This window comes from Monodelphis domestica, chromosome 1, assembly GCF_027887165.1.
Source record: "Monodelphis domestica isolate mMonDom1 chromosome 1, mMonDom1.pri, whole genome shotgun sequence".
Classification (NCBI taxonomy): Eukaryota; Metazoa; Chordata; class Mammalia; order Didelphimorphia; family Didelphidae; genus Monodelphis; species Monodelphis domestica.
This window is the reverse complement of record NC_077227.1, coordinates 593694447-593720327: the sequence shown is the minus strand read 5'-3', so window position 1 is coordinate 593720327 and position 25881 is coordinate 593694447. Positions and strand designations below refer to the sequence as shown.

General features: G+C 36.4%; 1 protein-coding gene across 1 annotated transcript in view; it reads right to left on the bottom strand.

Moving 5' to 3' along the window:
- PIWIL2 (piwi like RNA-mediated gene silencing 2) overlaps positions 1-25881 on the bottom strand; it is a 102602-nt gene that overhangs the window by 5450 nt on the left and 71271 nt on the right. Inside the window, exons 17-22 of the mRNA XM_007476475.3 lie at positions 20654-20755; positions 20039-20155; positions 19179-19267; positions 6641-6746; positions 2233-2486; positions 650-757 (exon numbers count right to left, since the gene is read on the bottom strand). Of these exons, the coding sequence (XP_007476537.3) occupies positions 650-757; positions 2233-2486; positions 6641-6746; positions 19179-19267; positions 20039-20155; positions 20654-20755 (776 nt within the window). The remainder of the gene's footprint in view (positions 1-649; positions 758-2232; positions 2487-6640; positions 6747-19178; positions 19268-20038; positions 20156-20653; positions 20756-25881) is intronic.

Sequence of the window (25881 nt, the reverse complement as noted above, 5' to 3'; positions counted from 1 at the left end):
GGTATACCATTTATCTCATACCATCACATTCCCTAAGTAATTCCTAGCTAACTGAAGACCTGAAAAGTGCTGCAAAGCTCTTAGAAACCTTCCTACTCATACCTCTACAGGAAAAATATTTCTGGTATTACCATTAACTTAATTAAATGCTTTGGAGAAATAAATTTACCTGTAGCTTGGCCCTCCTGTTCACCAAAACAAGTTAACTACCAAAACAAGTAAATTCTTCCAGTCAACAAAAACTAATGATTTAAAAACAAAAAGACCACAATTGTGCCGAGAAAATTAACTATTTCTGTAGTGTCTAAATTTAAATGATCTTTTTATTAGTTAAAGATTTCAAGGACTCAGGGAGCAATTGTTAATGTGGTTAGATTTATCTTAATTAGTTGAATTCAGACTTACCTCTAAAATTACAGTTCTCAGACTTTGGGGTTTCAGGATCCTTTTACATTCTTAAATATGATTGATAACTCCCAATCAACTACTGTTTATATGGGTTATATTTGTCAATATTTATAGTTTTAGAAATTAAAATGTTTTAATATTATCATGATATTAGTTTTGATCTCATGGACCTCATGAAAGGGTCTCATATCCTTAAGTCCACATTTTGAGAACCATTGCCCTACAGTAAGAAGAGGCTCACCTCTGCATATGGTCAGGGCTCAGGTTTGCAGTGTTCAGAACACACACATAATGTGTAGGAATGCCACAGCCCTGCCGAACATGATGGGCAAGTAGGTAGAAATCCACCCTGGGAAGAAAAATGATCAAAGTCATATTAAAGATTGTATTTCATCTGATAATCAGAGAGCAAATCAAAAAAACTCTGAGGTATCACCTCACACCTAGCAAATTGGCCAACATGACAGCAAGGGAAAGTAATGAATGCTGGAGGGGATGTGGCAAAGTAGGGACATTAATTCATTGCTAGTGGAGTTGTGAATTGATCCAACCATTCTGGAGGGCAATTTGGAACTTTGCCCAAAGGGCAACAAAAGAATATCTACCCTTTGACCCAGCCATAGCACTGCTGGGTCTGTACCCCAAAGAGATAATAAGGAAAAAGACTTGTACAAGAATTCTCATAGCTGCACTCTTTGTGGTGGCCAAAAATTGGAAAACGAGGGGATGCCCTCCAATTGGAGAATGGCTGAACAAATTGTGGTATATGTTGGTGATGGAATACTATTGTGCTCAAAGGAATAATGAACTGGAGGAATTCCATGGAGACTGGAACGACCTCCAGGAAGTCATGCAGAGTGAAAGGAGCAGAGCCAGGAGAACATTGTACACAGAGACTGATACACTGTGGTACAATCAAACATAATGGACTTCTCCATTAGTGGCGGTGTAATGTCCCTGAACAATCTGCAGGGATCTAGGAGAAAAAACAATATACGCATGCAGAGGAAAACCTGTGGGAGTCAAAACACCGAAGAAAAGCAACTGCTTGACTACAAGGGCTGAGGGGGGATATGATTGGGGATGTAGACTCTAAATGAATCCTAGTATAAATACCAACAACATGGAAATGGGTTCGGATCAAGGACACATCCAATACCCAGTGGAATTGCGGGTCGACTATGGGAGGGGAGGGAGGAAAAGAAAATGATTTTTGTATTTAAGGAATAATGTTTGAAACTGACCAAATGAAATAATGTTTACAATCTAAAAAATAAATAAATAAATAAAAGCAATTAGCTATGGGGAAAAAAAAAAGACTATATGTCAGAATCACAAAATCTCAGAACTAATCTCATCACAACATCTCCTAAGAAGACTTTAGACTTCTAAAAATGAAGAATTCACTAAATTGTAATCCCATTTCTTTTTGGGTAGTTCAGTTTTTTTAACCATATCTTATTAAATCATTTTTGGAGCTGGAAGGTATTTTAGAGTTCTAGTTCAACCACCCCATTTTACAGATGAGAAAAAAAGAAGAACCTAATCTAGTGCTGTTTCATGGAAGGCTGAGACATTTGCATCATCTCCATTTTCAATACAGAAGGAGGTCTATGCTTAATTTTTAGAACTTTATCTCCACCAGTTTATCCTCAAACACCAAAGGCAAGAGGAAGAAAAAAAGAAATATTCTATATATACATGGTCTCCACAAACAATCCTTTCATCTTGAATCAAGAAAGAAAAAATTACCAAAATTATTTGTTCTTCAAAATCTGATCTCCCATATTTCCCCAGAGATGATCTGAAAAGCAGCCTACTTACCACTCTCTGCTTGTGATGGTGTGGTCCACTACAGTACCTGGGGAGGGAGTTACAAAATTCTCTGTAGCAGCTGAGTATAGGTTAGTGCTAATTTTTTTCTGGACTACAAATACTACCATCTTGGGCTGGTAATTTTCAAAAGCTTCAAAGCACTTCTGTAACTGGGGGATCTCGTAGCTGGTGACTGTCTTTAGCTGGCCATCTGATACCCCATCTCTGTACACCACAATTTTCTCTGGCAGGCAGTGGTTTACCTGAAGTGAAATCCCAAATAATACACGGTCCTTATTAGTTCTAAGACTAGGGAACTCACAAGATACAACACTCATTGGGAAGAAAGACTTAAACTTGCATTTTTAGGGCACATGACATCAGATATATTTGACAGGCAGGTTCACACATGGACAGTTTTACTGAAAAAAGCTCTTGTTCATTTCTAGCCTTCCACATGAAAACGAGAGGTCTGGAATATCAAAGGAGCCATCAAACAGGGCACAAAAATAAGCAGGCAGTCTCAAACAGATCATGGGATCATGGGTCTAGAGTTGGGAAGTTCCTGATTCAACTGTGTAGGAAAAGATGGAAGGCTGGTCAGGAAAATGATGGTCCCAACTCACCTGTCTTTCAACTTGAAATTTACTACACCTTAATAATAATAATAACAATAATACTAGCTAACATTTATGTAGTGTCTACTATGTGCCAGGAACTTTGCTAAGCACTTTAGAAATACTATCTCATTTGATCCTCACAACAACCCTGAGAGGTAGGTATGGTTATTATTCCCATTTTACAAATGAAGAAACTGAAGCAAAGATTAAGGGACTTGCCCAGGGTCACACAGCTAGTAAATTCCTAACCTATGTACAGAACAAAACAACACTCTATTTTGCCTTAGGTAAACCAAGAAAACTATAACTAGTAAAGAATGGTTTATGATGGGTTGGCTTCATTAACATCTGTCTCTCTCAGAATATTATGTGGCAAGTATATACCCAAAGATACTCAAAAGATGATGAAATAAAGCTAAAATAAAAGATTTTTGTACTAAACAGTCTCCCTGAAATATTACTGGATGTTTAATTTCTTAAAATTATAACTACACAGCTTATCTTAGCATAACTTAGGGGGGAAAATCACATGAAGTAACTGACAGTTTGTTGAGTATTTTGAAGTTCTTATTTTAATAGTTTCATAAAATATGTGAAGTTCTTTTCCTATATGAGCTAGTTTGCTAGGTTTTGGGTATGTGTGTGTGTTTTAGTGGTTTAGTTCATAATTCATTGGAAAAGATGTTTATGGTTCTTGTTCTGTGTGACTGAATTTAAAATTTACTATTTCTATATCACTTGAAGGTACAGCATTTGGCCCAAATACTTCAAATTTGACAACTTCTTTGGGCTGCATAATGCATTGCACATAGTTTACCTGAATTGGATAAAATAATTGTAAGTGTGAAATCAAAGGAACCCTAAAGACCATATTCCATACTTTTACATATGTTTATAATTATCTTTTTCCTGAGAAACTCAACATGTTTCATTTACAATTATTCACTTGCATATGTTGAGACAAGGTACAATAGTAAGGACATTGGTTTTGCAATCAGAAGACTTAAGAGTTCATCCCAATTCTGTCACTTACTACTTATGTAATCTTGAGCAAATCATCAAACTTGTTTGGGTCTCAGTGTTTGTATATATGTAAAATAAGAGATTTAGTCTACATGACCTGGAGGTCCCTTCTGGCTTTGAGCCTATATCTTCTTGTTTTATTCTCTTTACACAAGAAATAGGGAAATAGAGACACAAAGACACCAAACTTTTCTTTTGTAAAAGTAAGAAACAGAATATTGAATTATCTGCGTGTGCCTTTTGTTAAGATACCCCACTTTTGTTAGCAACCTTTATTGGATACTATATGCAATTTCTATCTTGGAGGAACTTTAGTTACAAAGGAAGTAGAGGACATGGTGCCTAACTTTGAAAAAAAAACCTAATATATTCCTGAATGCTGCTCTATTTAAATATAAACTACGGTAATGAGATACTGATTCTACAAGTCACATTGAAAAAGTCTTCACTGCCTATGATGATCACATTTTGTAAACTAAAAAACTAGGTCACATAGTCTATGTGATAAAGAATGTTCCCTTCTTTTCTTAAAACATGGATTATGCTGGAATGAAGAGCTATGTTTTATTCACTGCTCCAGTCAGACCAATAACTCATCCTTTCTACTTCAATAGATATTCAGCATTTAAGATTACAAAAGTCTGACCAACTATAAAAATTTGAGTCTTAAAACCTATGTATCATTAGAAGTTTTCATCTTATTTTGAAGTCATTTAGTGACTGTGAGGCACAGTTTAGCAAGTAGGAAGAACCCTAGATTTGAAACAGGAGGCTCAGGGGTCAAATCCTAACCCTGCTCTTACTACCTGGGTGAGGATGTAGAAGTCACAGCCTTTCTGGGCCTGTTTCCTTCAACTGTAAAATGAGGCTGATGACCTGGATGATTTTAAAAGCCCCCTCTAGTTTTAAATCCTATGATAAAAAGAGATACTTTAATATTTCAAGGATCAGCATTGGTTCTCCCTCTCACACAGATCATAACCCCTCTTTGCCTTAGCAGATGATCTTCATGAGTGAAATAGCACAAAAAAATTCATCACTCTGTGGCCAAACTTCAGAAGATGCCTCTTTCCTCTGCTCCCTCTCAGATAACAGGTCTATAAGCTATCCCAGGCTCAAACTCAAAGGCTTTTTCCAGTTTGGTCAGATCTGAAAGAAACTGTATTCTGAGGTAATAGAGTCACACTTTAGTGGAGGCATCAATATGTATTTAAAGAAAATGATCCTTTCTGCTATGTACCCTACAGAATGAAGGCAAAAAGGTTGGAAGCAGGTAGATTTGGCAAAGGAATACAAACGGAATGAATCATTTAGTTTGGAAAATATTTTTGTACTCTAGGTTTATTCTAGTTCAACAATTTTAGAAATACATTTAAAATTTCTATATGATATGGTGGTAAAAAAATAAATTTTTTCTCGTCCAAGTTTTGGTTTGTTCCTTAATTCCATATTGAAAAACCACTGCTTCTAAACTACTGTTTGCTTTCCTTTGGGGCTTAGCTAAATAGCAGGTTCATGCTGATGTCTGTACTCTGCTGCAGTCCAAGGCAGCAATTAAAGAGGGGACTAAGACCTGGAATAGGCCTGTGGCTCTGGGAATGACGAGAAAAGTAAACCCAAGAAACAAAGAGGTAGATCGGAACTGGAGTTACACTGAGGTGACATGATGCATCAGAAGAGAGCATGGGTTCTAGTTTTCTCTCTGCCTATGCATACATAGGCAGAACATACATAGGCATACATGAAGAAATCATATACCAACTTGGATCTCAATTTGTCTGTAAAATGAGATCCTTTTTAGTTCTAAAATGGTGATTCTTCATAGGTTTCTTTTCATAGGAAGAAAGTACATTATTTACAGATCATTAACCTGCTATTAGAATGATATTAACATTTGTTTGTAAGGAATTACCATAGAAAACTTTGTAACATGAAAGAAACATTTCCAGAGACCAGATTTAGTCTTTTGTTTTTAAACTTTTACTTTCTGTCTTAGAATTAATAAGTATCAGTTCCAAAAGCAGAAGAGAAATAAGGGGTAGGTAACTGGGGTTAAGTGACTTGCCCAGGGTCACAATGCTAGCAAGTGTCTAAAGCCAGATTTGAAGGCCAAATCTCCAATCTCCAGACCTGGCTCTCTATCTATGGAACCAGCTAGCTGCTCTATTTAGACTTAAACAAAAATTCCGATAGCTTACTTTTCACAAGGGCTAAATCCTTCCTTAAGAAACCCAACTCACGTAGCTCAGAGTTTACTTTGGACACCTCTATGACAGACTGGGTACATTCCCTGGCTATTGCCCTAGCCTGCTATCAGCTTAATGGCAGTTACGTGATGATTCCCATGGCTTAGTTGAGTTTGTATATTCAGGGCAGGGGGAGAAGGGAGGTGCTGGTTAATTTAATTTGTCTTATGAAAAGATGAGAGAATCCAGCTGGCAATGGCCTAGTCATAAAGAAATCAGATAGTCATGTGCCACACTAATTATTGAAATCAAGCCTCTGATAACAGCAGTGGTATGGGGGCATAAGGTCAAACACATGGAAAGCAGCACTGCTGAACTGAAACCTTAGATCTCTTGGTTTTGATATCCACCAGCACAAGTTGATGCCTTTTTGTTCAACTGTTGAACTTAGGACTGTTGGGCTTTGAACTTGCTTAAGAAGTCCAATTAATATGATTTGGGGTTCTTTCTACTAAATCATATTTCCTCTTAATTTATGGAGGTCAAGTTGGAAAAATTACTGAAACTATCAAGTCTGGCTTTCCTCACCTCATAGTACTTCTTTAAGGAACCCACTAGGCACAACTTTAGGCTGTCCACAATCTCTTGATGAGGCATCTGGAATACTACTCGGGAATACCATTTAGTGAGGGAGCTGGTAAAGGAAAGAGTAAGAAAAGAAAATACATCAAAACAAGAATTTCGAACTTCAGATACTAAAGAGCAAGGTTTGTTAACCAATCAACAATTTGTTGAGCATTTATCATGTACAAAGCACTATAGGGGAGACCAAAAACAAAACAAAACAAAACTGGTTCTTATTTCCAAAGATTTTAACATCTAATTTGAAATATTGGCTTTAATTCATCCAGTATTTACTAATTTCCTATTATGTGCAGTTCTAGGCATTTACATTATACTGTTCCCTAAATACTGTTAAGATCAAATATAAACTTCTCTAGCATTTAAAGCCCTTCAGAGTCTGAGCCTTCCTCACCTTTTCAGTCCACTGTACTTCATAGTACACCCAAATTGGCCTTTATACTATTCCATACATACTACTTAGATGCAGTTCATCCTTCTGGGTTCATTTCACTGGGGTTCCCTGCCTAGAATAAGCTGTGACCTTATTTTTTTCCTTTTAGAATTAAGTTTCCTCCAAAATTCAATTTAAGCTCCTTCTACACAAAGCCTTTCCCAATTCCCTCTGCTGCCTGCTAGCACCTTCTTGAAAACTGTATCTATCTTGTGTGTGCATGCATATGTGTGTGTGTGTGTGTGTGTGTGTGTGTGTGTGTGTGTGTGTGAGATCTTTTCCCATAAAAGCTAAGTTATTTGAAAACCATTTCATTTGAACCCCAGTGCTTACTTACTACAATGCCTGGCACATAGTAGATGCTTAAATACCCGTTGACCCAAATGAATCAGACACAGTCCTTGCCTTCAAGGATTTTATTTTATAATATGAAAAGTAAGATATATCTACATATAAGGGATATTTATTTAGACTGGGTAGAAAGGGAAGTAGTGTGTAATGAGACTAGGAAGTTTTGCTAAAGCCACTGAGGGCCAAGGTCAGGGCACTTCTGGAGGGAAGGTCTGGGCTGGTCTTACTTCTATTTTCTCAGGAATTGAGTATTGTGTTATTCCAAGATCTTAGGGACAGCTCAGGCTGGGGACCTGCAAGTTCCCAAAATGAGATCTAGGGAAAGTCTGATCTCTGCAAGTTCCTGATTTGGATTTGGGTCTGAGCAATAGCCTGTATAGGCTTGCCTCCTTTGTAGTTTTAAGTGGATACTGTTGACTGCCTCATCAGTCAAGAGGTGAGTACTGCTGATTCAGAATGAAAGAACATTAGGTTTCCTCTTGGTTTGGATTCCTGCCTTCAATATTCCACTATAAGCTTCAGACATGTTTAGAAGTTGTAGCTAATGCCCTGTTCTGTTTAAAGGGTCAGTGCTATGCTATTCCCATTTGCCTGTGAACTAGTTCCTCACTCCACGATCCACAATTACTGACTATCTAGGAATGCCACTCGTGTGCAGAAGGACTCTCCAGTCTGCCTTGGATTTGTGACCAAGAACTGAGGAATAAGCAATAGCCTCCATCCATTTTGAGTCTCTGGGCACTGGAATGGTCTGGTGTAGTATACTCCTAGCCAGACTCCATCTCCAGGATCCACAGAGACCCCTTCTATCTATCTTCCTATGCTGATGTAGGCTAAAAAAAATGATTCACTGTAAATTTTTCTTTAGTTTTCCCATTGGAATTTGGCCTGGGGTAGTTTCTTTCTCTGCTTGGAAGAGTTTTGTTGGGGAGAGCTTACTATACTTCTTACCTCAATTCAGCTATCTTACCTCTGACTTATGGAGGGTCCTGAATACCAGGCAATTACATCTAATTTGTGTTTGGTGTAGTGTGTGATTGTTTATATGTACACATATACATGTACATATATGTGTGTATATACAGTAGCAATGTGGTAACAGATCAGATCATGTACAGAATGGGAGAGGAGGAGAAGAGAGAGAGACTAAAAGCAGGGAAACTATTTAGGAAGCTATTATAATAGTCCAAATGAAAGGTAATGAGGTCTTGAATAAATGTTACTATATACCACACATTGAATACAGTGTTTATTATACAGTAGGTGCTTAATAAATGCTTACTGAATGGTTTCTAGTAGCGAAAATGGTAAAGAGGGAAGAGAGATGCTATAGAGAGGGAGCAAGACCTGGTTTCTGACCATACCTATGGTAACAGAGTGGAATAGAGGCAGCAACCCAGCTGAACTCACCCAATATTCCTTTCTAAACAAGTATAACACCTCAAATTTAAGCCTGGAGCTACAGAACCAAAAGATAAGGGTGAGACATTTTCCTGCCCAAGACAACTTAGAAGGTTAGCAGAAGAGGTCTGTAACATCAGAGTGAGGGCCAGCTGAGAGTACATCCAGCAGTGGCAACACCAGCAGTGGGCCTTGGAGGTGGCTGACAGTAGCAACAGCAGGATCCAGGAGCTGACACTTGGTGCAAAACCAGGTGCTGGCAACTGCATTGCCTATTCTCAGTTCTTGATCATAAATCCATAGCAGAAAGGAGTACTTGTGGTCAGTTATAAGGAAAAAGGGGCTCTTGTTGCAGTTCCAGAACAGGGAGAAGAAGCATTAACACTTGTGGTGACAGGGGAGTAAAGGACCTGGTTATAGTTTAAAGGCAGAGAAGCCCATAACTCTCCTTGATCATACTATCTTGAAAGCACCAAAACATTGTACCCCAAGAACTAGCTCTGGAGAAACAACATTGCAAAAAAAAGCTTAACACTTGGAATAGTGTCTCCCTAGGAAGGCAAAGCCCAACTTTAATATCAAGTTCAAGTTCAAGTTCAAGAAACAGGCTAGAAAAATTAACAAATAAAAAAAGAACCTGACCATAAAAGTCTACTATATGGCAGGGAAGATCAAGAGTTGCAAACCTGTAAGAAAACAACTACAAGTAAAGTCTCAAAAGAAAACTGTAAATTGGATAGAAGTCCAACAAGAATTCTTAGAAGAAATGAGAGTGGTAAAGGAAAAGTTAGGAAAAGAAATGAGAACAATGCAAGAAAATCATGAAAAGAGAATTAATAGTTTGGTAAAAGAGGTACAGAAGATACTAAGAAAGTAGCACCATAAAAAATGGTAAGAGAGGCATAAAAATTCACTGAAGAAAAGGATTTCATAAAAAAGCAGAACTGACCAAATGGATATCAAATAGCAAAAAAGAAAAAAGTAAAAAGTAAAAAAAATGAAAAAGGGGAAGAAAATGTGAAAATTTTCACTGGAAAAACAACTGAGCTAGAAAGGAGATAAAGGAGAGCTCATATAAGATTTACTAAACTACTTGAAAGCCAAAATTTTTTTTAAAAGGACATAATTTTTCAAGAAATTATAATGGAAAACTGCCTCAATATCTTAGAGTTAGAGGTAAAATAGAAATTGAAAGATTCCACTAAACATCGCCTAAAGGAGATCACAAAATGAGAATACCAAGAAATATCTTAGCCAAATTTCAGAGTTCCCAGATCAAGGGCTGCACCTATGCTATAAGGAAAACAGGAATAAGACATCTTCGAGGGGGCAGCTGGGTAGCTCAGTGGATTGAGAGCCAGGCCTATAGATGGGAGGTCCTAGGTTCAAATCTGACCTCAGACACTTCCCAGCTGTGTGACCCTGGGCAAGTCACTTGACCCCCATTGCCTAGCCCTTACCACTCTTCTGCCTTGGAGCACAGTATTGACTCCAAGATGGAAGGTAAGGGTTAAAAAAAAAAAAGACATCTTCGAGGATTTTACCATGTTAGCATCTAGGCATAATAGGCTTCTAATATTCAAAGTGATGCTGGAAAAAAAGACTAAACACAACCCATATGGATCCATCAAGCACTTGGCTTTTTTTTATTATTTTATATATTTTATATATATATATATATATATATATATATATATATATATATATATATATATATATATATATATATATATGGAGAACAATTCCAGCTTAATTCAAGAATTTTATTTAGAATGGAACAAAAATGGATAGGCTACCTCATTAGGTAGTAAATTTCCCTCTTTGTTGAAAATTTATGACCAAAAGCTTGATAACTATTCAGGAATGTTAAGTGGGATGGGGGTGAGTAGGATTTTGAATGAAATAGATTTAATTAGAAAACCTTTAAGGTCTCTAATTTCAAGATTTTATTAGAGCTATACCTCCATGACCTTCTAATTCGTGTTTTAAGGCCTTTGTCTTTGACTACTTAAAGAATATTTCCATTTGAGTATACTACTTTTATCTCAAACTCAACTTAATTCATCTTTAGAAAACTGACTTCCCTGTCCAGATCCCTTATCAGTCCCTTGGCAACAGTACTCTCTGAACAGAACAAAAACAGTTAACAGGGAAAACCAAAAGAACAGCTAAATCTATAAAGTGTCTTAAGGTTTACAAAGTGCTTTACAATCTCAAGCCCTTAGCAACCCACAATGTGTTCAAGTCCCATAGACCAGATGAACTATAGTCTAGAATTTTGAAAGAACTAGTCTCTGAAAGACTTAGAAGAAAAAAGAAGTGCCCTGGGATAAAAGAATGACAAGTTTCATATCTACTTTTAAAAAAAGCGAAAAGGGTATATATACATAGATAGATATTCTATATACCAAAGGTTAATGAAATTAAATTACTTGTAAAATTCTAGAATAATTGTTATTTTGCTTGCATAACTACTCACATTTCTTTTATTTTATTGATCACTTTTGTTTTTCTATCACCTTCATTCCCAAATTTATTCATCCCCCAAGAGAGATTCCTTGTAATAAAGAATAAAAGGAAAAAAGTTCAATACAAGTAACTAAAAAAATCACTGAATCTAGTAATGTGTACAATATAGGACACTTAGAGAGACAATTTGTGGGTGTCTAAAAAAAAAGAAGCAGTGAGATTAAATGCCTATTACATGCTAGTGACTATGCTAGCCACTAGGGACATAAAGATTGTTATGGTGAAAACCACCTTTAAAGATTGTTATAATATTAATTTATGGTCGCCAAGGAATTTACTTATGAAATTCGTAAAATGAAACACTCAAGTCAGAATGAAGTTTATGGTGGTTTAATCACAATGGGAATAAGAAAGTGGAGAGGGAGAGAAGGAGAGAGGAGAAAAGGGAAAAAGGTTAACTCAACCTTCTGGCAGAGCCAGAGGGAGTTTAGGCCCAAAGGCCAATGTAGAGAAGAGAATCAGTCCCTGACTCACGTGACAGATCTGAAGGAAAGCTGTCTGTGGGCCTCCTCCCTGTTCAAGCTCCTAACATGAACTGGCACCTAGATCTGTACCCAGGAAGTGAGCGAATTCCAGAGGCTGTTCCCTACCTCACTTCCTGTGCCTCACAAGTGCCAATGGTGGCTCAAGCTTGGCTTAGGACAGCCCAGGTGGGCAGTTAGTTATTTCTGATTTGTCACTGATTAGCACATGCCCATGTAGTGTGGGTGTGTGCACAATCCTGGGTGCTAGACCAAGCAAGATGGAAATTTTAAAATTCACAAGATGAAAATTGGGGGCAACTGGATGGTTCAGTGGATTGAGAGTCAGGCCTAGAGACGGGAGGTCCTAAGTTCAAATCTGGTCTCAAATACTTCCTAGATGTGTGACCCTGGCCAAATCACTTAACTCAATGCCCAGCCCTTACCACTCTTCTGCCTTGGAACCAATACATGGTATTGATTCTAAGATGAATGATAAGAGTTTAAAGAAAAAAAAAAGATGAAAATTGGAGGCTGGGTAGGTGGCTCAATGGATAGAGAGCCAGGTCTGGAGACAGGAGATTTTGGTTTCAAATCTGGCTTCAGATACTTCCTAGTTGTGTCAGCCTGGGCAAGTCACTTAACCCCAATTGCCTAGCCCTTACCTTTCTTCTGCTTTGGAACCAATATTTAATATTAATTCTAAGATGGAAGATAAGGGTTTTTTAAGATGAAAATTTAAAAGTCTCTTATCAAGGAGTTAGCTTACATTCTATTGAAAGGTAAGGAACATAACATATATACCTAAATGTAAATTCAGAATAAAAACAAGGTAATTTAGGAAGGGAGAACACTAGCAGTTAGGAAGATCAGGAAAGACTTCATTTAAAAGATGGTACTTGAACTGAGTCTTGAAGGAAGTAAGATATTCCAAAAGGCAGAGGTGAGAAGAGAGTGAATTCTAGGGCCAGGGAACAATCATGGAAAAGGTACAGAGATAGAAGATGGAAAGGCATGTGTAAGCAATAGCAAGGAAGTCCATCTGATTAGATCACAGAGCATGAAAGCAGAATGAGGTAAAGTGGAGCCAGGTGAAAGGTCATGAGGGCCAGAATTAGGATGGTGGCTATCTGAGAAGTGAAAGGGGTATGCAGTTGAGAGATGTCATGGAGGAAAAAACATTAAGATTTAGAAAATGATTGGCTATTTAGGTAAAGGGACAGGGAGATGGGTAGGGATAATACAAGGCTGAGCACCTAGAAGACTATTATGAGGTAATGCTACAACTAAAATCAAAGGAACTGGTAGAGAAATGGATTTGGAGAGAAAGATAATGAGTTGTGTTTTGTACATGTTGATGAAATGTCTACAGATAACTAAATCTTAAATGTCAAATAGGCGGTTGGTAATGCAAAATTATAGTACAGGTAGGTGTGAGATTGAGGCTGAATCTATAGATGTGTTATCATAATTATATTAATGATTTGCTGCAGTCACCAAGTTTTAGAATATATAGAGAAAAGAGAGCCTAGACAGATCCTTGGGGTACAAATATAATTAAGAGGCAGGAGATGAATAATGAAGCAAGAAAGAAGACTAAGAAAAAAACAATAAGATAGATAGGAGAACCAGGAGAAAGTAATGTCATGAAAAACCAAAGAGAATATCCAGGAGGAAAGAGTAATCAACAATGTCAAATGCTACGGAGATATCAAAAAGAATGAGGCTGACTGAGAAGAGATGATGAAAGAAGAAAAGATGAAGAAAACTTTTTCTGGAAGTTTGAAGATGGAATTTGAAGAAATGATAGGAACTAATGAAGGTTTTAAAAGGATAAAGTTGAACATATCTGAAATTAGCAGAGAAGGAATCAATAGACAGAGACTGAAGATTAGAAAGAGGAATGATAAGGCAAAAAGAGGATGGGATTCAAAGGTACCTAGACAGGGGTTGATCTTGGCAAGGAGAACCTAGATTACTCCCATTCTGTTTCTTCCAATCCTACTCATGTGCTGAATTGACCTGGAGGAAGTTATACAAATGAGCTGACTGGGTCTAATATAAAATTATGTCATCTAATTTCACTGAGTCTTTCTTTATCCCAGCAAAGAAATCCTCTTAATTTCCTTAACTGATTCTCTCTCCTATTCCCTATAGAATATTTTCTAAAATTTCTCCATTCAAACCTCTTACATTATCCCTTTCCCCATACTCTGTGAAGATTAAATTTAACTCTCCCCTGATTGTAACAATGAAGGTACTTAGCTCTTCCCTGACTGTGAAGATTTAAATTGTAACTCATGTTTATTTTTAGATTTTTAATTCCCATAAGTGTAAACACCCTACTTAAAAATTAAGTATGGAGACCTGCCTATTTTATATTCAATCACAAAAAATGCAAACATAGTACTTAAAAGTTAAGTATGAAGATCTGCCCATTTAGATCTAATCACCAAAAGTGAAAATATCCCACTTAATCATGAAGTGGGAGGTCTGTGACCCATGTATGTGATAGTGGGTAACAAATCAGAATCAATTAACTGTCTTCTGGGCAGTCCTAGAGCGTCAACTGTGATTGGTAAGGGGATTGGATAGGGGAAGTGACGCAAGAGAAAATGCCTTTAAAAGACAGAATGTTACACAAAGTTGGGAATTCTTGGAGCAGAGTTCAACTTGGACTTCCACTTCATGCTTTTGAGTTGAGGTTGGTGAAGAAGGACAAAAGAATCTGCTGACTGGACTGGCACTTGGTGAGTAAAAAGCTGACTCTAACTGCTGGATTTTCTGAAGAGACTTCCTAGGGGTCCTCAGCTGCAGGCCAGTTGAAACATTCTCCCTGCCTAGAGGGGCTGGGAGTAAATTACTTAGTGCTCAGGCTAGATATCTTACCTTCTTCTCTATCTGATTTCTTACTTCACTCTTTCTACATTTTGTAAATAAAATCTCTTTGGAATGAATTAAATTTCTGGCAACCAAACTCTTAAATAATCAAGTCCAACCCTTTAAAAATTAACCCCTTTTCCCCCTTACAACTCTCAGCTAACGTACCATATTTACTTAGAAAATAGCATAAGTTCGCCCTTCGTCCCCATCTCAAAATCCCCTACTCTTTTTCTATTCTTGTCTCTCAAGATGTTTGAGAGGGGTTATAGTACAGTTAAGTTGGATTTGTAACTAACTAAATAAACAGATTCAAATAGCAGTCATTAATAGATCACTATCAACTTGGAGGGAAGTCTCTGGTTCAGTGGACCCCAGGGATACATATGTCTGTTCATATTTTCATCAGTGATTTAAATTCACATTGGATGAAAAGACCTCTACAGGACAGGATGGTCTATAGAATAATAGTCAATATGTATAGATCATGTGAAGGTTTGCAAAATACTTCACATGTTAGCTCATTTGATCCTCACAACAATTTTGGTGACATAGGCGAACTATCATCATCCCTATTTTACAATTTAGAAAAAGGTAGAGAGAAGTTAAATGATTTGCCAGGTACAGAGCTGTGGCTCAGTGTCTCAGGCAAGACTCCAAATTCAGCACTTTGTCCACTGTACTGCTTAGTATTCACTTATAGATTGAATCTAATAAAATGGAAATGTCTACATTTGGGTTAAAATATATCCCTTTCTCTAGTACAACAGAAGGAAGGCTTGGCTAAATGACAAATGAAACCGGTTTTGGGGCTTAAGTAGACTGAAAGAACAGTATACTTCAATAATGTGAAAGCAACTGCTTTCCTAGGTTGCATTAATAAAGCTTGGCTTCTAGGATTAAGAATTAATTGCAGGCACCACATAAATCATCAGCATTTCTATATATTTCCAACATAACTCAGCAGCAAGAGTTAGAAAGGGAAACTTCATTTAAAATCACCCTGGACAATATAAAATATTTAGGAATTTGTTTGCCAAGAGAAACACAGGAATTATATGAACACAAATACAAAACACTTTCCACCCAGTTAAAACTAGATCTAAATAACTGGAAAAACATTAATTGCTCATGGGTAGGACAAACATAAAAATGACAATTCAACCCAAATTAATTTACTTATTCAGTTCCATACCTATCAAACTACCAAGAAACTTTTTTGTTGAATTAGAAAAAATAATAACAAAGTTCATTTGGAAGAACAAATGAGCAAGAATATCAAGGAAAATAATGAAAAAAAGTGAAGAATGGGAGTCTAGCAGTACCAGATCTTAAACTGTACTATAGTGGTCATCAATAGTACCATCAATATGGTACTGACTAAGAGACAAAAGGGAGGATCAATGGAATAGCCTTGAGGTAAATGTTCTCAGCAAGATAGTATATTATAAACCCAAAGATCCCAGATTTTGGGACAAGAACCCACTTTTGACAAAAACTGCTGGGAAAATTGGAAAACATTATGGGAGAGATTAGGTCTAGATCAACCAAGATAAATTCAGGATGGGTAAATGACCTAAATATAAAGGAGGAAACTATAAGTAAATTGGGTGAACACAGAATACTATACCTGTCAGGTCTATGAGAAAGAAAATAATTTAAGACCAAGCAAGAAATAGAGAATATAAAATAATATAAATAATTTTGATTACATTAAATTAAAAAGTTTGTGTACAATCAAAACCAAAGCAACTAAAATTAAAAGGGATGCAACAAATTTGGAAACAATCTTCATAACCAAAACCTCTTGACAAAAGTCTAATTTCTCAAACACATAAGGAACTAAATCAATTGTACAAAAAATCAAGCCATTCCCCAATTGATAAATGGGCAAGAGACATGAATAGGCAAATTTCAGATAAAGTAATCAAAACTATCAATAAGCACATGAAAAAGTATTCTAAATGTCTCATAATTAGAAAAAAAGCAAATCAAAACAACTCTGAGATATGTAATAAGGGGATTTTGGCCCTGCATCAGCTCATGAATCCAGTTTTGCAAAATCCCCTTACTACAGATACCACCTCACACCTAGCAGATTGGCTAATATGACAACAAAGGGAAGTAATAAATGTTGGAGAGGCAAAATGGGGACACTAATGTATTGCTGTGGAGTTGTGAATTGATCCAACCATTCTGGAATTCAATTTGGAATTATGCCCAAAGGGCTTTAAATGACTGCTTGCCATTTGATCCAGCCTTACCACTGCTGGGTTTGTACCCCAAAAGAGATAATAAGAAAAAAACTTGTACAAAAATATTTAAAGCTGTGCTCTTTGGGTTGGCAAAAAAAAAATTGGAAAACGAGAGGTTGTCCATCGATTGGGGAATGGCTGAACAAATTGTGGTATCTGTTAATAATGGAATATTATTGTGCTGAAAGGAATAATGAACTGGAGGAATTCCATGTGAAATGGAAAGACCTTCAGGAATTTATGTGGAGTGAAAGGAGGAGAACCAGAACATTGTACACAGAGACTGATACACTGTGGCACAATTGAACATAGTAATAGACTTCTCTACTGGCAGCAATGCAGTGATACAGGACAATTCTGAGGGACTTATGAGAAAGAATGCCATCCACTTTCAGAGAAAGAACTGTGGATTAGAAAAACAGAAGAAAAACATTTCCTTGATCACATGGGTCGATGGGGACATGGTTGGGGATGTAGACTCTAAATGATCACTCAATTGCAAATATTAATAAAATAGAAATAGGTGTTGATTGATGATGCATGTGAAACTCAATTGAAATGCTCATTGGCTACAGGGTGGGGGAAAGAGGGGGGAAGGAGTATGAATCATGTAATCATGGAAAAATATTCTAAATTAAATGAATAGATGAATTTAATTAAATTTTAAGAAAGAGCTAATTGCAGGGGCAGCTGGGTGTCTTGATGAATTGAAAGCAAGTCCCAGGGATGGGAAGTTCTGGGTTCAATTCTAGCCTCAGACACTTCCTAGCTATGTGACCCTGAGCAAGTCACTTAACCCCCACTGTCTAGCTCTTATTGCTCTGTTGCCTTAGAACAAATACACAGTTTTGATTCTAAGACAGAAGGTAAGGTTTTTTTTAAAAAAGTTAATTTCCTTACTTTCTCTGCCCTAGTTAGAACATTTCTGGATTGTAACTGGATCTAGGGTGTAAGAAGCTAAGAATATTTAAGTTAGAGAAGATTTAGGGAGGTGGGGAATGATACTTATCAAAAAGATCATTTAGGACAATGGCCATTGCTAATAACAACAGAGACGCTCAATTGGATGACCACTTATTGGAGGTATTTGTAGAGAATTTTATCAGCTAGGTATGGGCTGTATACTAAATGGTCACTGAGGTCCCTAACTCAAGGATACTGTGATTCTTTGAATCATTTTAGATCAGAACTTGAGTCAACTTTATATTCTTCAGGCTTATAGTAAATATTTGTTGTACGATTTCTTTCCTTAATTCCTTATATTGAGACCATTATTAAGTTCCATGGATTCTTCCTTTGAGATTTCTTTTGAATCTGTTTCTTCTCTATTTCTGATGGCAATACTCCTAGTCCAGATCAATTCTTCCCTAGTCTAATCTAATCTCTGCCACAGTTGGGCTTCCCTAAATATTGCTTCCAGAATATAACTCCTCCACTTAAAAGCCTAACATTGCTTCCTACTGCTTACCACTTCAACTTTAAACTTCACTGACTGGCTTTCAAGAACTTGCAAAATCTGCCTCTACCCTACCTACATAATTTTCATCTCTTTGCCCACAAAACAAATTATCCACTGCAATCATTAACATCTAATGGAGCCATAGCTTTAGAGCTAAAAGGAACTTTTGGGGTCATCTAGTCCCATTCCCTGATTTTATATATAGGAAACCTGAAGTCCAGAGAAAGTGAATGATTTGCCCAAGGCCACAGAGCTAATAGAGTCAAATTCAAATCCAAGTTCTCAGACTCCACTCCCAAATTCTTTTTACCAAATCATGCTACAACTCCACTGTTTCTAGAATGTATCTTGCTGGTTTCCATATCTTTACCTTTGCCTCAGACTATACCCCTACCCTATCCCTTCCACTTCCATATGAAAACATGCATTTACTCTTCAGGGCCCATTTCACATACTATTTCATCTATGAAATCCTTACTTATTATATACTTATTATAATCCAGAGAGAACTCATCCTTTTCTGAGTTCACCAGTTACTCATCCATTAATTATATAATGTCTTACATGCTCTAAGTATTTTTTCATATGGTTAGTTTTACCTGCTCAAGTAGGAAGAGTACCAAGCACATCATTGTGCCCATATAACATTATAGTTGCTGACCAATATAGGAGTCAAATAAGGTGAAAAGAAGAACTAACTATAAGGAGCACTTACAGACTGATACTTGCAACAAAGCCAACCACAGAGCGCATCCCCCTGCTGGGGTCATGGTAAACATCCATCCCAATCACCATCAGTTGTTTCTGGGAGAGAAAAAGCACAACCTATCACTCTTCTCTTCATTTATTATCTGATCCTCAATACATCCCACCTTGCATCTGTATGAAGTAAATTAATGAAGGGACTTGGATCCTGTGTACCCTAGTAGTGGCACACAGGAATCATAGATTGTGTGGGTATCCCAAACATTAGCATGGCAAAGCCAGTGCAATATAGCCCCAGAGGTTTAAAACAAGTGTGGAAAAGGGGTCTTTTGCTTCCACCTTTGAACGAATGATCTCTGGGGTTTTGCTTTCTCTTGGCTTCCTTATTTGATCTGGCCATCTCTGGCAAACTGAGTGTGAGCCAGCTAATTGAAGAATCAGATCTATCCCAAAAGTTGGAAAGGCTCTACCTCTATCTCTCGCTCTACTTCTACCTATTCTCTTTTTACTAATAAATGCTTCTAAATCTAGTAATAAGCCTCCAGATAAATTTCTTGTTAAAATAACATATATATGTATTTGTATAGTATGTATATATATACATACATATGTATGTATGTATATATATATACAAAAGAGCTTTTTTAAAAGTAAGAATGGGGTAGACTATTACCTTTGTACCTACCTAGTACAAAGAAACAGATCATTTAGGACAATAACCAATGCTAATGACAGGCACTGGAAGTAAGAAAGGTAATAAGATACCTGAAGATTATAAAAAACAGTTATTTTGGACCCTTGGCAAGACTAAAATGAAAGGATACAAGTATCTCAATCTAATGAGGACCTGGGTATCTAAGTTCCACTCACCAATGGAATGTCTACTCCCCAAAGTTCTCCACCTAATTTACAGTTAATCTGTAATAAAATTTTCTGGGCCACACTCCATAGTTTGGTAGGCTGGGCAACAGTACGGGCATTGATGACCTAAGAACAAAAGAAAAAAAAACCATAATTTTATACTAAACTGATCAGAAATCAATACAAAATAATGTTATTACTTTTATTTGAGAAATTAGTTAGTAATGCCACTATTTCATCAACAACTTTAATTGTGGGTTTTCAAGGGAACCAAACTTTCAATTTATGCAAGGTGAGAAAATACTTTCCAGCAAAGCTCATAGAAAAAAAAATTCTCTTCTTTTTCAAAGTAAAGTCCATATTCTCAGAATCAGCCCTGTACTACCAATTGGAGGCTTATCTTCTCAAGAGGCAAAACTAACTAAATTTTGGCAGTAAGTTGAGTATTCACAAAGGGAAGAAGGCTGGTCATCTGGGCTCTTCTAATTAGGGGAATAGTAATTGGAGTTATCACATAATCTAAGGCCTGATGATATTCTACAAAAGGCTTTTCTCCATCTCTCAAAATCCTAAAGAGAACTTGGGGCTGAGCTTCTTGATTTTCCCACCCTAGCCCCAGCTCACTTGTGAGGGAACTGGAGACTGCACACAGCACAGTTTCTTGATGGCTCCATAAAGATCGTCTCTTGTGCCTGTGATGATACAAACCACCATCTGAACTTTCCCCTTTGGAAGACAAAGCATACATGTCAGAATTCTGAACTGAAAGACCAGGACTTTCTTGTAACCTTTATTTGGGGCATTCACTGCTCTGCAAAACAAAAGTCCACTTAACAGTGAGAAATAAATTGAAATAGCTCAGGTTCTAATTTCCTTAAATCTGGATTAATATTGGGCCATCTCAGAGATTCTCTCAGATGGGAAGATAAAGGCTTTTTTGCTTTTTGTTTGTTTGTTTTTTTGGGGGGCAGTTTCCTCCACTGGCAGGTGTCTCTGAAATCCAGATAGGCCAACAAATATTTTGAAGTTCCTACTTGGAAGATCATTGTGGTAGTGTGGGTGAATGACAATTCCAGAGGCACTGAGATCTCAGCAACCCTTGCCAAAAATTAAAATGAGAACCCTAGCAGAAGTAGCTTTGTTTCTCAGAATTTCCAAAGACACATTTTCTGGAGCTGGTGATGCTGGATGCAGATTGATAAGGGCATACTGGCCTGAGAATTTACCAACCAAAACTTGAAATGTCTGAATGGAAGCAAGTTACTTTGGATTTTTAAAGCTCAAACTAAAGAGTAATATGAAATATCTTCTACTTTTATCAATTAAGGTAAGGGTCAGGAATCTAAAACAATGTAAAAAAATGACAAGTAGAGTTTGTACTGTTTTTACATGCCTGCAAGCCAAGAATGGTGTTTATACTTTAAAATACAACATAACATTATTTAAAAGTGTAAAAAACAGAAAATTTAAGGGACTCAATAAGGATGAATTGTTTATAGTCCTACATGGAATGATGATATTTGAAGTTTTTTTTACATTTTAATTTATTTTTATAAGTTCTCTTTTAATAATAAATTTCCACATAAGTTTTCCAAAGTCATATGATCCATATTGTCTCCCTCCCTTCTTCCCTTCCCCCATCCAGACCAGACAAGCAATTCAATCCGGATCATACATGTATTATCATGCAAAACATACTTCTATATTATAACATATACTCAAATAAACAAATCAAAAATTTTTATCTGCATTTCTACTCCAATGGTTCTTTCTCTGAAGGTAGATAGCATTCTTTTTCAAAAGGCCTGAGAATTGTCCTGGATCATTATAATTCTGTTAGTAGCATCTCTCACATTTGATTGTTCCACAGTGTTGCAGTTAACTGTGTATTTCCTGGTTCTCCTTATTTCATTCTGCATCAGTTCACATGGGTCTTTCCAGCTTTTTCTAAAATCATCCTGTTCATTATTCCTTATAGAATAATGGTATGGAATGATGATATTTGTAACTTTAAATTTTTATCATTATCACAGTAGTTAGAAGTATACATAGATAGGCAGTTTTAAGTAAGCTGTTTATGGTGACATATAAAAGAAATTCAAGGGCTGAAAAAGGGGATTGAGAGAAAAGGGAAGAGAGGGATAAAATAGGGTAAATTATATCATCTAAAGAGGCATGGGGGGGGGAGACTATTACAGTGGAGGGGAGGATGAGGGTGATGATGGGCAATACTCAAACCTCACTTTCATCAGAACTGGCTCATAAGGGAACAAGAGCCAGACTCATTGGGGGTATAGAATCCTATCTTACACTACAAAGAAGAAGAAAGGGAATAAGAAAGGTTGATGGTGGAGAGAGGAATAATATAAGGGAGTGGGAGTGGGAGGGAGTGAAGAAAAGACCCTATAGAGAAGTAGGAGAGGAATAAGAAGGATGGTGGTGGGAAGGGGAGTAATATAAAGATGGGGTGATTAAAAGCATAACACTTGTGTAGAGGGACAGAGTGAAAGGAGAAAGTGCAGGATTAAAAGGGAAAAAAGATGGAGGGAAATATACAGATAGTAATCATAACTGTCAAAGGGGAAGAACTCACCCATAAAATGGAAGCAGGCAGCAGTATGGATTAAAAACCAGAATCCAACAAAATGTTGTGTATAAGAAACACATTTGAGGCAGGTAAACACACACAGATCTGTTGGGATTCAACTAAGATTAAAAAAATAGCAATCATGATCATAGACAAAGCTAAAGCAAAAACAGACCTGATTAAAAGAGATAAGTAAGCTAATTGTATCTTGACAAAAGGTAGTATAGATAATAAAGTAATATCAGTACTTCTCTTATATGCACTAAATAGTAAAACCTCCAAATTTTTAAAGGAGAAACTAAAGGAGCTTAAGGAGGAAATAGATAATAAAACTATACTAGTAGGGGACCTCAACCTTCCCCTATCAAAACTAGATAAATCTAGCCAAAAAATAAACAAGAAAGAAGTAAAGGAACTGAATGAAATTTTAGAAAAGTTAGATTTAATAGGTCTCTGGAGAAAAAAATGAATGGAGATAAAAAAAAAGAATATACCTTCTCAGCAGCACATGGTATAGAGACAAAAACTGACTATTTATTAGGGCATTAAAACTTCATAACCAAATGCAGAAAAGCAGAAATAATAAATGCAATCTTTTCAGGGCACAATGCAAAAATATTGTAATCAATAAGGGTTCATGGAAGACAAATGAAAACTTAATTGGAAACTAAATAATCTTAATTGAAGAAAATAACAATGGTGAGACATCCTTTCAAACCTTATGGGATGCAGCCAAAGCGGTACTCAAAGGAAAATTCATATCCCTGAGTGCATATATTAACAAATTAAGGAGGGCAGAGATCAATGAATTGGACACGCAAATCAAAAAACTTGAAACTGAACAAATTAAAACCCCGTAGAAGAAAACCAAATTAGAGTACATAAAAATTAAGGGAGAAATTAATAAAATCAAAAGTGATAGAACTATTGAACTAATAAATAAGACTAGAAGCTGGTACTTTGAAAAAACAAACAAAATAGACAAAGCACTGGTCAATCTAATTTAAAAAAGGAAAGAAGAAAAGCAAATTAACAGTATCATAGATGAAAAGGGAGACCTTACCTCCAATGAAGAGGAAATTAAGGCAATCATCAAAAACTATTTTGCCCAATTATATGGCATTAAATATGCCAATCTAGGAAATATGGACAAATATTTACAAAAATATAAATTGCCTAGACTAACAGAAGAAGAAATAGAATTCTTAAATAATCCCATATCAGAAAAAGAAATCCAACAGGCCATCAAAGTACTCCCTAAGAAAAAATCCCCAAGGCCTGATGGATTCACAAGTGAATTCTATCAAACATTCAAAGAACAGCAAATCCCAATACTATACAAACTATTTGACATAATAAGCAAAGAGGAAGTGCTACCAAATTCCTTCTTTAAGACAAATATGATACTGATTCCAAAGCCAGGCAGGTTTCCAAAAATGGGGAAGAAAACTACAGACCACTCTCCCTAATGAACATAGATGCAAAAATCTTAAACAGGATACTAGCAAAAAGACTCCAGCAAGTTATCAGGGAGGTCATTCATTATGATCAAGTAGGATTTATACCAGAAATGCAAGGATGGTTCAATATTAGGAAAACCATCCACATAATTGACCAAATCAACAAGCAATCCAACAAAAACCACATGATTATCTCAATAGACACAGAAAAAGCCTTTGATAAACTACAACACCTATTCCTATTAAAAACACTAGAAAGCATAGGAATAGAAGGGTGTTTCCTAAAAATAATAAACAGTATTTATCTAAAACCATCAGCCAACATCATCTGCAATGGGGATAAACTAGATGCATCCCTAATAAGATCAGGAGTGAAACATGGATGCCCACTATCACCTCTATTTTTCAACATTGTACTAGAAACACTAGCAGTAGCAATTAGAGAAGAAAAAGAAATTGAAGGTATTAAAATTGGCAATGAGGAGACCAAGCTGTCACTCTTTGCGGATGATATGATGGTCTACTTAAAAAATCCTAGAGAATCAACCAAAAAGCTAGTGGAAAGAATCAACAACTTTAGCAAAGTTACAGGATACAAAATAAACCCACATAAGTCATCAGAATTTCTATATATCTCCAACACAGCTCAGCAGCAAGAACTAGAAAGAGAAATCCCATTCAAAATCACCTTAGACAATATAAAATACTTGGGAATCTATCTCCCGAGACAAACACAGGAACTATATGAACACAACTATAAAACACTCTCCACACAACTAAAACTAGACATGAACAATTAGAAAAACATTAACTGTTCATGGGTAGAACAAACTAATATAATAAAAATGACCATCCTACCCAAACTTATCTATTTAGTGCCATACCAATTGAACTTTCAAAAAACTTTTTTACTGAATCAGAAAAAAACATAACAAAGTTCATTTGGAAGAACAAAGGATCAAGGATATACAGGGAAATAATGAAAAAAAAAATGTGAAGGAAGGTGGCCTTGCAGTCCCAGATCTCAAACTATATTCTAAAGCAGTGGTCATCAAAACAAATTGGTACTGACTAAGAGACAGAAAGGAGGATCAGTGGAAGAGACTTGGGGTAAGTGACCTGAGCAAGACAGTCTATGACAAACCCAAAGACCCCAGCTTTTGGGACAAAAATCCACTATTTGACAAAAACTGCTGGGAAAATTGGAAGACAGTGTGGGAGAGATTAAGATTGGATCAACACCTCACACCCTACACCAAGATAAACTCAGAATGGGTGAATGACTTGAACATAAAGAAGGAAACTATAAGTAAATTAGGTGAACACAGAATACTATATATGTCAGACTTTTGGGAAGGGAAAGATTTTAAAACCAAGCAAGACTTAGAAAGAGTCACAAAATGTAAAGTAAATAATTTTGATTACATCAAATTAAAAAGTTTTTGTACAAACAAAACCAATGTAACTAAGATCAGAAGGGAAACAACAAATTGGGAAACAATCTTCATAACAAAAACCTCTGATAAAGGTTTAACTACTCAAATTTACAAAGAGCTAAATTAATTGTACAAAAAATCAAGCCATTCTCCAATTGATAAATGGGCTAGGGACATGAATAGGCAGTTTTCTGTTAAAGAAATCAAAACTATTATTAAACACATGAAAAAGTGCTCTACATCTCATATAATTAGAGAGATGCAAATCAAAACAACTCTGAGGTACCACCTCACACCCAGCAGATTGGCTAACATGATAGCAAAGGAAAGTAATGAATGCTGGAGGGGATGTGGCAAAGTTGGGACATT